This window comes from Ursus maritimus, unplaced genomic scaffold (genome assembly GCF_017311325.1).
Source record: "Ursus maritimus isolate PB19 unplaced genomic scaffold, ASM1731132v1 scaffold_2, whole genome shotgun sequence".
Taxonomy (NCBI): Eukaryota; Metazoa; Chordata; class Mammalia; order Carnivora; family Ursidae; genus Ursus; species Ursus maritimus.
Window position 1 is genome coordinate 64,376,766 of NW_024424452.1, and position 13,966 is coordinate 64,390,731.

General features: G+C 41.9%; 1 protein-coding gene across 1 annotated transcript in view; it reads left to right on the forward strand.

Moving 5' to 3' along the window:
• WDR64 (WD repeat domain 64) overlaps positions 1–13,966 on the forward strand; it is a 122,532-nt gene that overhangs the window by 61,334 nt on the left and 47,232 nt on the right. Inside the window, exon 12 of the mRNA XM_040636058.1 lies at positions 10,956–11,082. Coding sequence (XP_040491992.1) covers positions 10,956–11,082 — 127 coding nt within the window. The remainder of the gene's footprint in view (positions 1–10,955; positions 11,083–13,966) is intronic.

A 13,966-nucleotide genomic window follows, 5' to 3' on the forward strand; every position in this document is an offset into this window, starting at 1 on the left:
AGGAAGGAAGGAAGGAAGGAAGGAAGGAAGGAAGGAGAAAGAAAGAAAAGGAAGGAAGGAAGGAAGGAAGGAAGGAAGGAAGGAAGGAAGGAAGAAAGAAAGAAAGAAAGAAAGAAAGAAAGAAAGAAAGAAAGAAAGAAAGAAAGAAAGAAAGAAAGTTAGTTTCTCCTTGCGGTAAGAACTCTTAAGATCTACTCTCTCCACAACTTCCCTGCACACTACACAGCAGTGTCAGCTACAGTCACCGTGCTGTACGTGACATCCCCAGTGCTTACTTATCTTGTATCTGGAAGTTTATACCTTGTGACCCCCTTCCTCCAATTCCCCCTCCCCTCCATTCGGTAAGTTACAATGTATCCTTTCACATAATAGAAATATCATACTGACTTTCAACATTATAAAGATGAACAATAATGTGAAAATATCTAAACAATAAATTATTTGAAATATAGTGAAACAGTGTGTAAGAAACTAAGCCATTTTATTTGAGAGAGTGGAGGGGAGGGGCAGAGGGCGAGGGAAAGAATCTCAAGCAGACTCCTCGCTGAACTCAGAGCCCAATGTGGGGCTCGATCTCACGATCTGGAGATCATGCCTGAACCAAAAATCAAGATTTAGATGTTTAACTGGCTGAGCCACTTCAGTGCCCCGAAATTAACCCATTTTAACATATATCTTTGGCTCTCCTGTATTACCAAGGGTGATTAACAAGATGCTAGTGATTACCTGGGTGCAAGATTATAGATGAATTAAAATATTTTTTTCTTTTTTGTGTTTTTTTTCTTTTCTTTATTCTCTTATCTATTTTTTATAGTAAATAAGCATTGCTTTTATAATAAGGAAACTATTTCTAATTTTAATTAAATCACAAAGAAATTTTAATGGTACTGGAAAGACAGTGAAGGTTTTGAGGCACTAAAATTAAACCGCCCTATGAATTGAGACCTGGAGTTCCCTCTAGAGAAATTCAAGGAAACAAAGACAGCTTTCTAGCAAACATTCAGGCCACTCACGCCCAGAGGTGAACAGACACAAGACATCAGCTTTCCAATGTCTTGTAAAGGTAGCGAGCATCTTAACCTGATGTGCCTTCAAGCATCCCAGCGGCTCCAGTCGGCAAATCACTTAGTATCTTTCCACACGGCTTCTTCGTGTGTAAAGTGTAGCTTTGCCTACAGGGCTGTGGTAGAGATTAAACGAGCTCATTCATGACTTCTTCAGAACACTTATTTCTTGAGCATTTATTATGTGACACCTCTTAGGTGCTACTGGGTTCCAGAGAGGGAGCGCTGAATGAGGCAGGTAAGGCTCTTTTCACAGGAAGTTTCCCTTCTCGGGGAAGAGAGACAACAAGGTAGCAAATAAAGTGGAGGACAGCATTACAGTGAGCAGAAGACATGTCACGAGCTGCCTGCACATCGCCTCTGAGGAGGGGACGTGAAAGGGGACACCCGAATGACAGAGACACCAGCCACACAAAGATCTGAGATACGCGCAACTGAGGCAGAGAGAGCGGCAGACTGGGCACATACGTGTTTTGGCTGAAGCTGTCATCGCCAGTAGCAGCGGTACTATCATTCACGACAGCAAAAATAGCAGGTGTTTTACACATCTAACAGTCCTTCCAATTTCTTCATAAACTAGCTTTCATCACGGCAAGCTTTACCAAATTGTCAGCCAGTCACATGGTTGCTATGCCTTTTCTGAAGCCCTTTAAGCAAATTTCATCCATCCTCCTGGTTCTGCAGATCTTCCACCCAGATATCCGTCACCTCTGCAACCGCGAACCCTGTAATTCCAGTCCCAGGTCTCAGGCGTGTCAGCACCGTGCCCCGTCTGCTGCTTCTGAAGAGCTGACCAACACCGACAGAGGCCAGGAGGAACACAGATTTCCTTTCATTTCCTTAACAAAACCAAGGGGAACCATGGCTGGCAACTTTCTCAAGCACAAGTCTAGGTAGCAAAGGTTATTTTTCTTCTTTCTGCTGAGGAGAGAAATATACATGCTGTGATGACGTCTAACAGATTGCAAGTGGGTTAGCAGTCGCTTTTCTTTCTTTCTTTTTTTTTTTAATTTTCACTCCGGAAGCAATATGAGGGAACCCGAGAAAGGGCGCAGTTCACTAGGTTGGGAGCGAGCCTTAGAGCGAGAAGCAGTGTCCTGAAACCAGGTGCCAGGTGAATAACATCAGGGCAAGCCAGAGGGGTTGCCAACCTGGCCTACAAATTGGCTGGACGACATCCTATTGATGACCGTGTCTAAGATACTGTCCTTAGTGATGACGGTGCTACTGTCTTGACCCCAGGCAACATGGCTAAGAGAACGGCCTTGAAAACTGGGCAAACCTAAGTCAAAGTCTGACTCTGACAGGTACAGGTAGTGACCTGGGATGAGTTATTTGAGACTGCCAAGGAGGCTAGCAGAGTACCTTCCTCATAGCGTTGATGTGAAGATGAAATGAGATTAGCAAGCGGTTCTCAATAAACATCAGCAGTTATCAGAAAGGCAGGTGCTGTCCACTCTCCATAGTGGGGACGGGACTTGGGTTGATCTATCTGCATTGGTGCTGAACCGCCATTATGGCCACACAGGTGTAGATTATGGGGATTGTGGGTGTGGTCCATGGCATGGGACAGGGGAGGCTTTCCAAAAACCCGTGCTTCCGATGCTACTCATTTATATATATCTATATCTATATCTATAGATATAGATATAGATATAGATATAGATATCTATATATTTTATTTAAATTCAAGTTAGCTAACATATAGCGTAGAATTGGTCTCAGGAGTAGAATTCAGTGATTCATCATTTACATACAACAGCCAGTGCTCCTCACGAGTGCCCTTCTTAATCCCCGTCACCCATTTAGCCCATGCCCCCACCCACCTCCCCTCCAACAGCCCTGTTTGTTCTCTGTATTTAAGAGTCTCTTATAGTTTGCCACGCAGTCATTTATATTCATCTCGTGCTCAGTACCTGTCAAGTCTACATGACAGTTAAACACAGTCCCTACTCTCCCTGAGCCCCTGACCCCATTCCTCACTCTCCATAAACTACCTTGTCTTCTGCTGGGCTGAGAATGTCGAGGTCGCTTCATTAATTTCTGTCTTTTCCACCTCAAAATATTTCTGTTTTTCCTGTATTTTTTGCTGCTTTCTCTTCTTTTCCTCCTGCCCAAGAACAAGCATTTCTCTTGCTTCCTGAATCAAATCCCTGCTCTCGTTCTCCTAGTCAAATACTGCCCCGTCCAGAACCTTCTTTCATCAGCCAGCATCTCTCTTCTTGTTATGTTCAACGTCTCTATCTTCAAGGTTCCTCGAAGGGCCATTTGGTTCTTACTTATCCTTTACAAAATTTCTGCTTATCTACAACTGAATTGATTTTCCTCTTCAAATCTTTTCCTGACTTCTGATCTTCCTCCAGCTGTTAGGATATCATTTGTTTCCCACTGAACCATGACCAACTTCAAAGTCACTTTTAAACCTTTTGCTTCCCTAACCCCATCCACTGGCCAGTCTCCAAGTCTCTGAACGTTTCTCATATCCGGCACCTCCTTCTTGTTCCCACACTGTGACCTTAGTTCAAACCCACTGACAGGCTCCCAGTTGAAGGAGACACATTAGAAGGCACTCGTGGTCCTCCTACTTAAGTCTCTCCCATCTCCCCATCGCCCAAATGTTACACTGTCATGTTAATCATCATCTTACCCACTTACAACCTTGTCAGTACCTTCTTACATATCTTCAAAGACATCTCTTGCCTTATAAATAAAGTTCAAATTCTCTTTTCTAGTGTTTAAGGCTCTCCATGGTCAGGACCAGATACCTTTCTAGTTGCTACTTATTTGTTTTCAGATAGTCTAAACCTCACCCAGCTCTTCCCCAAAGTCTTCCTTCTCTCCTGCCTTTGTCCGCAGTCACTCTCGTCCCATACCCAGCTAGTCTAGCCACCCTTTAAATCTCAGTGAAATATCACATCCTCCGTGAAGACTTCACCAAGAGAAAAATGGAGCTCATCTCTCTTTGGTGAATAAGAAATGTGGGTACTTGAAATAGACCAAGGGACAGGAAGAAAAGCTGACCGTTTAAAATATATTTCCCTTAAGTTATAAAAATCAGAACTGTTTTCTGGCTTTAGCTCTTTACGCTTTCTTTCCATATGGGATTATTGTATGTGAGGTAAATTCCAGTTGTGTTTTTTTTTTTTTTCTTGCTTTTTGGATGCCTGGAAGCGTCCATGATCGAGAGCCTGATTTTACTGCTCCCAGCATTTTGCCACCTTCTGTCCTTGCCTTGCTGCTGGGGACATTCGATTTGGGGTAAACTGATTTGAAACATCCTCAAGAGTAGGAGTTAACTTGTGTCAGATCTTTCCTCAGAGTGACTGTCAGAAAATTTTCTGGGGAAGATCAATACACGTTAGGAACCTTCAGCTAAAAAAATGTAAGTGACCAATTGTGAAGAAAAAGTACAAACTAAGAGAAAGGAGTTGAGGACACATGTTTTGGGATTCACACTCAACTTGAAGAGTCTGAAGCAAAGAAAGTAAGCTTTTTGCTTATGTAAAGGCTTTGTTTTCCTTCAGTCTGTAACCCCACGACAGCTCACTGACCATCTTCAAAAGAAGACCCTGCTGATGGCTCTGAGCCATGGGAGCTGATGTGCCTACAAAGACATTGGGGAACCAGCCCCTACATGAAGTTTCCTTTCGTTTGTGGCTATCACCCTCTAGTTATATAACCTGGGACACTGCTGTCATTGCACATTTTCTTGAGGTGGGCCATGATGTTTCTGAGTTTTGCCCTGTGGGACTACTTCCTCTTGGCCGCACCCTCCACTTCCATCAGCTTTCAGGACCCTCTGCCCCTTGCACAAATACACACACACACACACACGTTTGCATGTACACACATACACATTCACTACCTAAAGTAACTATCTGAGTATATTGTTGACATTAACTTTCATGTCTTAGTAAATATAATTCTTGAAAACGTCTGACACAGTTCTTTGGCAGGTAAACTGGTTGTATCTCAGAGCTATCCTACTAGGAATCTTGACTTCTACTGTGTTAGTATGAATCTGTCAATATAGGAACCCCTGCTAAGTGCCTCATATTGTATCCTGCCCAGTGCCTAAACATCTTTTGATGTCATCTCTGCCCAAAAGGAGTTAAAAATCTAGTTGAGTAAATAAGGCAAAACTACCAAAAATCTTTGATGGCAAAACCTAGTAATGACAAAAACATCCAGTTCAGCTCTCCTAGAGAAGTGGAGCCAATTATGAAAGCTGGTTTTGCAACTTGAAATCAAGAAGTCATAAAATCGTAATCTCAAAAGGCAAGGTTGATCTGGCAACCTAGCAAAACTTAAAATGCTCACAGCCTTTGACACAAAAATTCCACCTCTACGAATTTATCAAACAGGTGTGTCTAGATTACTATACAAAAATTGCATATACAGGGGTTCACTAGTACTTTACTACAAGAAAAGAAAAGAAAAAAGTCTAGCTCCATCAGCCGGGGACTAATTAGAATAAATTATAGAGCATCTGTACCACAGAACACTATGCAGCCGTTAGAAGGAATGAAGTAAATTTAAGTAGTTAAGTGCACCCTCACATAGATGTGAGCTCTTCCTACACGTGACCTCATTTAATGTTTGTGACAACTGCACAAGACAGGTTCTGGTATAACCTCCCTTACAAAGGTAAAAACTAAGGCTCAGAGATGTTTAGTGATTTGCCCAAGGTCACACAGCGAGTAAGTGGTGAAGGAGGATTCAGCTGAGCTTGTCTGCCTCCAGAGGCAATATTGCCAACAGCGATTAACCTAAGAAGTAGAACTGGAGAGCCCAGAAGGAGTGGGGAGGTGGGAAAGGGGACTGTGGTGTTTGTACAGTTTGAAATTTTCTAGTAGACACATCTGATAACTTGGTCCTTAAAAAGTTCATTTTTCAAAGGCATGCTGGCTGGCTTCATTTCATTTCTGTTTGCCAGTTATCGCAGAGGAAAAATGTAGGAACCAGATAACAAAATTAACAGTTTTAGTTTCGCATGGCAAAATTTTTTTCCTCTTGTTATTTGTAAGAGCTTAAAAAATGCATCTTTGCTTTGAATTCATACACAAGTAACATCGAATGCCTACTGTTTGTACTATACTGTTATACATATTTATTTTCAAATATAATATTCATCTATAATACTATGTCAACCCTCAAAAGAGTCATAATATCAGATATCTTCAGACTCTTCCAATGTAAAATCATGTAGCCCTAATACGATTCATCTGGGGTCTAAAATCTAACTAATGTCTTGTAGTTCTTGGGTAAAATTAGGGGGGCCGGCAAAATCCCAGCTTCCCTTGACAAATCAGAAATGCTGAATTCCCAGGTCCTTCCCTCTATCTAAATGATACTGCAATTCTAAAAATTTCTGCCAATACAAGTTTTAGCATGGCACAGTTCAAACATCTGTTCAAATAGCTCTTACAGTGCACGATAATTACTTGTGTTGTAGCTACTCTCCCGACCAGATGAAAGTCTGTTCAAGAACAGCTGTAATAGTGCTTCTCTTGATCGTTTGCCTCTGTAGCACCTAGCTCGGAGTTCCAGAGTTACTTGCTGTATAAGGAATTGTGCATGTCATGTTAGTTTTGCACCTTTTTATAATTCTTTTTTATGTATTTCAGGCCAACTCCTACACATCAGATATATTGCTCTAGGTCACTCTATAATAAATACCCATCAAGGAAAAAAAAAGGAATCCTTTTATTTTATTTTATTTTATTTTATTTTGTTTTGTTTTGTTTTATTTATTAGAGAGAGTACAGGAGCGGTGGGGGGCAGAGGGAGAGGGAGAAGCAGATTCCCCGCTGAGTGGGGAGGCTGATGCAGGGCTTGATCCCAGGACCCCAAGATCATGACCTGAGCCAAAGGCAGATGCTTAACCTACTAAGCGCCCCCCCCAAAAGAGCACTTTATTAATGCATTTGGATAATAGTGATTGGTATTGAGTTTGCAAGAAAAGCCAGGAAACCTGGTTGAATCAAAACAGTCCTCACTCCTGGCACATAGACATGTAGAGTTTTCAAACAGAGTCAATGAATTATGTTTGCTAATGTGGTCCCATTTATTAATTGATTTATCTAGTTACACTGTTGAGTTCTGACTGTCTCTGCATTGCTGCACTTCTGTAAATTCCTACAAGGTCCTGGACCAAGACGGGGGATAAACAAGAGAGCAGACCCAAACCCAGCCAAATAACCAGGCTAACTAAGTATGTGTTCTACATAAGACACTGGGGAAATAAATAGCATGTGGTTCCTCTCTCAAGCGAGCTATATTTAGTAGAGAAGGACCCTTAGCAAATCATCATATGACAGTTGCTCATTGCTATTCATGTGGACAGGTATTATGGGCATCTACAGGTGGGACATCTCAATTAGGAGGGTGACCAATGGGAGTTGTCCAAAGGAGATGAGTTTTTGGATTTTTCAACTTGCAACAAGTACTATGTTTTTATACCATTAGTATATATATAGGTGTCCTGAAACTTGTATACTCTTATTTTGCCTGTTTCAATGTTCTCTGTGAATAAATCCTACTGAAATTTCCTTTTTTCCCCTCAGCACTATATTTTGAGATTTATCCACGTTATTACATACAGCTCTAGTTCATTTATTTTAACTGGGGCACAGGATTCTGTTGTATGTGCATTACACATGTATCACCTTGGCCAACGAACATTGGACTTGTTTCTACCCTTTGTGGCTTTGGGGTTGTGGCTTCGGTTGAACAGAGAGCTTTAATTCTAACTCAGTTGAATGAATCAATCTTTTATGGCTCGTGATTTTTGTGCTTATTGAAGAAATCGTTTTCAACTCAGTTCATAAAGATATCCTCTTCTAAGTTTTCCTAAAAATTATAGTTTCTTCTACACGGGTTTCTAGGCTCCGTCTTCCATATCTGTAACTTCCCCAGCCTGGCCTCTTGGGCTGCAGTGTAGAAATAGGTCTAGCTGCTGAGCCAGAAGTAGTCTTGGTTTAGTTCCTGGTCGAAGGCACGTTCCTCCTCGCTCCCTGGTCTCACAGCTTCCTAAACCCTGTACCTCCAGATGAAGTGAACAAGAGCGGCTCGGTCTCCCTGTTCTGGACTAGTGAGTTGCTCCAGGCTCTGCCATGAAGCGCTCAGTGCCTCTGGTCCCACCTGCCTGGGGCGGCTCTCCTGCTGCCCCTGCCCGGTCCGATCCCGGGCACGCGCCTCTGAGGCAGCCCCTCCTTCGCTTCGTGTGTCTCTCTTGCTTGGATCTATAGACGTATGCGTCTTGCTTTGAAGACTTGCTGTTTCTTTTTGCTTTCTCTTTTTTATATATTCTTTACTATTTCTCTGTGTTTGGAGAAGAAATGGCACATCAAGGCATGAACGTATGGAACTGTAACTCCTTAATTCTCTTTATAAGAGATTTGAGGAAAGAGTAGCAGTTAACTATACAGCAGGGGATGTTGAAAGGAAATTGCAGATGATAGGAAGAGTAGGTGCCGTGCCCAGAGACCAGAATGAGAAGGAGGGTTTGGGAAACGGGGAGCAGTTTGGTATAACAGTGACAAAGATGACATGTGGGACCCCAGGACAGGTGCGGCAGGATCTGCCAGCCCAACAGTCACCCCGTCCCTAAAATCACACAAAACACCCAAACACTGAAGAAGAGAGAAATATGAAAAAAGAAAACAGCCCTGCTCTATAGAAAGCATTACAGATTTAAAACCTGCTCACATCAGTTCAGTGAAGAACAGAGTGCCGGTGTTGTACGTCCATTCTAGAAACAAGAAAGCTGAGGCTCCAGGAGTTTAAGTGATGTGCTTGAACTGAAATCCAAATCCTCTGCTGCCCCTTCCCTTGTTCTTTCCAGCAACCATGATTCAGAGCATATACATATGGCAAAAAAGCCTGCCAACCCTGAATGCATCTCGGCCAAAGCAGTACAATCAGAAACAATTTAAATTGGGATAAGTTTCTTTGGCACTCCTCCATTCTACTTTCACGTTCTTCTCCTACTTGTCTCTCATTCTGGACTCTGAACCTAAATTCATGAAGAGTCCATTATACTTGCTTAACCTATGATACAGAAAACTGAAAGGTTCAGTATTCTAGCAACTACCCCAAATTTGCATTTTTACTAGAACAAAGGAAGTAACTTCCAGCCGTATGGGTTCTGAGTAATACTGGCCTACCGAGGGTCTGCATTTTTTTTTTAAGATTTTATTTATTTATTTGACAGAGAGACACAGCCAGCGAGAGAGGGAACACAAGCAGGGGGAGTGGGAGAGGAAGAAGCAGGCTCCCAGTGAAAGAACCTGACATGGGGCTCGATCCCATAACGCCGGGATCACGCCCTGAGCCGCAGGCAGACACTTAACCGCTGTGCCACCCAGGCGCCCCCAGGATCTGCATTTGAGGCCAAACTCCTTACCAGTGCTCCCTAACTCACATGACTTAGACATCCTTATGCTCCTACATAAAAGAATCAAACCGCCTTTGCAACAGTGAGATTTGAACTCATTTAACTCAATTACAAGTGTCTCAAGAAGTCAGTTATCTCCCTGTTAACAAAACTACTTAAAGTTTGATATCTTGTTCTACAGTGATCACTCATTTACTCAGCAAATATTCCAATTTAACAGGTTAATAATGACTATTATAAAGTGAAAATATTATTCAAGGATGCATGATAGAAAATATCACTTTGATCAAATCACACTTCTTTCTGAAACTCAATCACACTATAACTTGCTTACAAAAACAGAATAATGAAGAAGACTAAGACGGACCAGTTATTTCAAGTGATAAAGGGTAAACTTGACCTACTTTTGCTGAATTTATACTTTATTTTTCTTTCTATTCTCTTATAACAACCCAAGCTCTATTTAGGTAATTACATAGTTCTTTCCTTTCTCAAAGGAGTGCTTAAATAACCTATTTCTCCACACTCTTACTGTATCTAACCCATCCGTAAAAACTGCTTTCTGTAATTCTTACATCCCTGGACAGGAGGAGGGGGAAACTCTTAGAAACCTCATTTAGTAAGATGTTCCATCCTTTTCTTTTTTTAAAAAAAGATTTTATTGATTAATTGGTTTACAGAAAGAGCACAAGTTGGGGAAGGGACAGAGGGAGAGGAAGAGAGAGAATCTCAAGCAGGCTTCACGCTGAGCGTAGAGTCTGATGCCGGGCTTGATCTTAGACCCTGAGATCAAGACCTGAGCTGAAATGAAGAGCCGGACGCTCAACCAATTGAACCACCCAGGTGCCCCGATGTTCCATCTTCTTAAGTCATAAAAGAGCAATTTGAAACCCTCCACTTAAAATATGTCTTCTGTCTGGGGCACTTGGATGGCACAGCGGTTAAGCGTCTGCCTTCGGCTCAGGGCGTGATCCCGATGTTATGGGATCAAGCCCCATATCAGGCTCCTCCGCTATGAGCCTGCTTCTTTCTCTCCTACTCCCCCTGCTTCTGTTCCCTCTCTCGCTGGCCGTCTCTATATCTGTCAAATAAATAAATAAAATCTTTTAAAAAAATAAATAAAAAATAAAAAAATAAAATATGTCTTCTGTCTAATTTCCAATCCGTAGTGTAGGGAGAAAGGTGTCTTCATTTGAACTGTTAAGTCATGATCAGTCCTCCAAATTCTTAAAGAATAATAAATACTATATTTCTCTGTAATGATAGAAAAATCCAGTTCCTTTAAGCAAATTTTTAATCACTGCTGCTCTTTTTCTTTGATGTTAACCAACAATAATTGAACCAAGAACCAAACTGGAGTTTAGCAAGTGTGCGCTCGTCACATAAATCGTAGTTGCTGCACGTTCGTTAAGAACATACTGCAGACTCTGAAAATGCTTTGAGTGGGGAATGTAAGGTGTAAGAGTGGTGAACTGTGTTCTTTCTTCTCCCAGGCCTTCAGGGTGTGGGATATACAGACCCTTTCACTATTGCAAGTGTTCCATGACAGCCACGGAGGTCCGGGAGACATGCAGATCTATTCTATGGTATACGATGCCAATCACGGCATGCTTATTACAGGTAAGTGGACCCGATTAATGGCAGACAAAACTCATACCTTGACTTTCAGTGTTTTTTTAACTAGCACTTGAGCACGAACCAGAAGAAAAACAGAAGTAGAAGGGGAATGAATGTGTTAACTGTGATTCATCACAGTAGATATTTAATTCAGCTCCACTCCTTCCTGTCTTTCCATGGCCAGGTAGATAAAATGTGTAACTGCACTTGCTTGAAAAAACCAGGGCAGTGCGCCAAGTCCTTGAGCCAAGGAAGGTGGCCTGGGGTAAAGCAAGAAGTGGTGTGTGATGTGTTGCTGCATCAAAGGCAAAACCAGCTCTGTTTTGACTCTTAGGAGCTGAAATAGGAACCATCTTTGAGTGGCTACACCAGCTTCAATGTCCCCTTTATTCTGTGAGGCAATTTGGCCCCATGCATTCTGGTACTGAGACAGTTAGAAGGTGCTGACCTTCTCACCCGCCTTTGCATCTAGACAATAAAGTGGAGAGAGGATAGAGTCCCAAATGAGAGATCCACAGTGCTGACACCAGCAGATTTGTTCCCTCCTGTACTTGTTGCCTCTTAAAAACATGCTTCCTAAAGACACAAAAGGTGCTGCTGCGCATTTAGGTTAAACGCTGTTCACAAGCATGCCTTCAGGCTTCAGATGAAAAATGAAGGATATTAACAATACTTCTTCCTTCCGGAACACCAACCCTGAATGCATTTCCTAAGCGTTTTCCCACTAACCACCTGTTCTGAGTTCCCGTGGGATTAATTAGGGCAGGGACATGGTTGGTGCTATCTCTGCTGGTGGACAATATAATTATTTTTAACCTGGGTGGTTTTTTTTCTGGATTAGGAGTGAACTAGCAGTTCATGCTTGACAGATAATTTTACATCTTGCAAAACAGAACTTAATTCTAGGTGTAAGCACTCCTCTTCTATATTAGTTCTTCCAAAAATAACATGCTAATAACTACCAGCATATTTTCTCCTAGTACCCCCACTTGCATGTCTGATTAGTAGGCTCAGCATTTCCAACCCATTTATCACCAGAGTAATTAAGGACTCAAGTATCAAGACAAAAGAAGAAGAAAAAGGAAGAGGAGGAAAATGGAGATTGCATCCCAGTTTTATGTAATTCTGACAGTGCTTTGCTTACAAAAACATACGGCTCGTGTGTCGCTTACGTTGACTCCAACCACCAACTTGACATCAGAATTACAGGAAGCTTGTCTCCCAGACTTTACTTCATGCTCTGATTCCAAAGAAGCCGCAATAGTAATCTTCTAACCCCATGACAGCAGCGCCCCATTCTGGAAATGCTTTCTTGAATATAGTGTTACTGTCGCCGTCGTTTGTATCATTCCTCTGTTGTGACGGCGCCCTCTCGTGAAGTTCTCCTACAAAGTGCTTTCGTGTACTTTATTTCATTTCACCTGCACAACCATAGGAGGTAGGAATTATTGTCCTAGTTTATAAATGACACCAAATATTAAACAGTTCAACTGACTAGTAGGAAAACACCAGGTTGGGGTGCCTGGGGGGCTCAGTCAGTTAAGCATCCAGCTCCTGATTTCGGCTCAGGTCACGATCTCAGGGTTGTGAGATCAAGCCCCATGTTGAGCTCCATGCTCCGTGCGGAGTCTAGTTGAGTTTCTCTCCCTCTGCCCCCCACCCCACTTACGTGCACTCGCGCGTGCTCTCTCTCTCTCTAATGAAACAACAACAACAAAAACCCAGCAGGTTAAAAGGTAGAGCTGGGATTCAATCCCAAAGCATCTGGCTTCTGAAGCCACATTCTTTCTCTGTAACCACATTGTGTCCACAGCAGTAGTGTAACTAGCCCAAAACATAGAGGATTACCGCCGGTTCACAAGCATATCTGTCTTCGTTGTTGTCAGTTCTAAATAGAGCTAGTCACGATATGATGTTAAAGGGTCTACCAGGAAGTTCCAAGAGTTGGTTATCTGCCTACCATATTCCTCTGATATTTCCATATTAGGATATTTGAACTGAGAAATATTGCCAGAAAAACCTTTTAAGTCGTTCTTTACAGATGAACAGACTTTATCTTAAACTTTAAGCAGCTTAGGAAAGGGCTTCGTTAACTCCTGGGGCTCCTTTTCCTACAGGTGAGATTGGAAAGTGTGAGAAACTCCGTAATACAAAGTGTTGACCTTTGATAATTTAATCTCCACATCAGTAAAACAGAGAAGTTTCATTTTGTTTGATCTTTGAAATGCTTTGAGTTTCTTATTTATATTTCTAGACATTACACCAAAACAGAATGCATGGTTGATTTTGAGAGTTAAATCACATTTGCCTTTTGTATTAACCCAGTAAAGCCAAACCAGCACCCTTAGGAAAATGCAAATAAGGAATACCTGCTCTCCACCTGCTTCCCCACACGTTGATTTGGAAATTAGTCTTATTTAACATTGATATTGCAGGCATGGGTGTGTAACCATTCTCATTCATTACATTTAATAAGGCTGTGTTTACAGAGTGCTTTGTCGGTTGTTGGTCAGAAAAGGCTCTCTGACAATAAATTCCAATCACTAAATGGAAGCTTACCTTCCGCAGAAAGCTGCCCATCCCCGTGATTACTATTCACCAGATGGAGAGGCACACGGCAGGCACTCTCAAGAAGGAAAAATGTAGACTCTACAAAAATAGAAAAATTGGAATCACTGAAAAGAGGATATCAATGAATCCAAATGGCCTGCACTTGAAAATTAATGACGCCCCCAATGAATGCTTTTCTCTTGCTGAATAACATTTACTTTATTTGTCAAAAAATGTCTTAGAGAAAATAAGTGTGTCTTCCCCTCATTGGATAGCCTAGGAATTGATGTTACTAATCTCGCCGGTGGGTGGTTTCCAAACACAACTGATTGGGAAA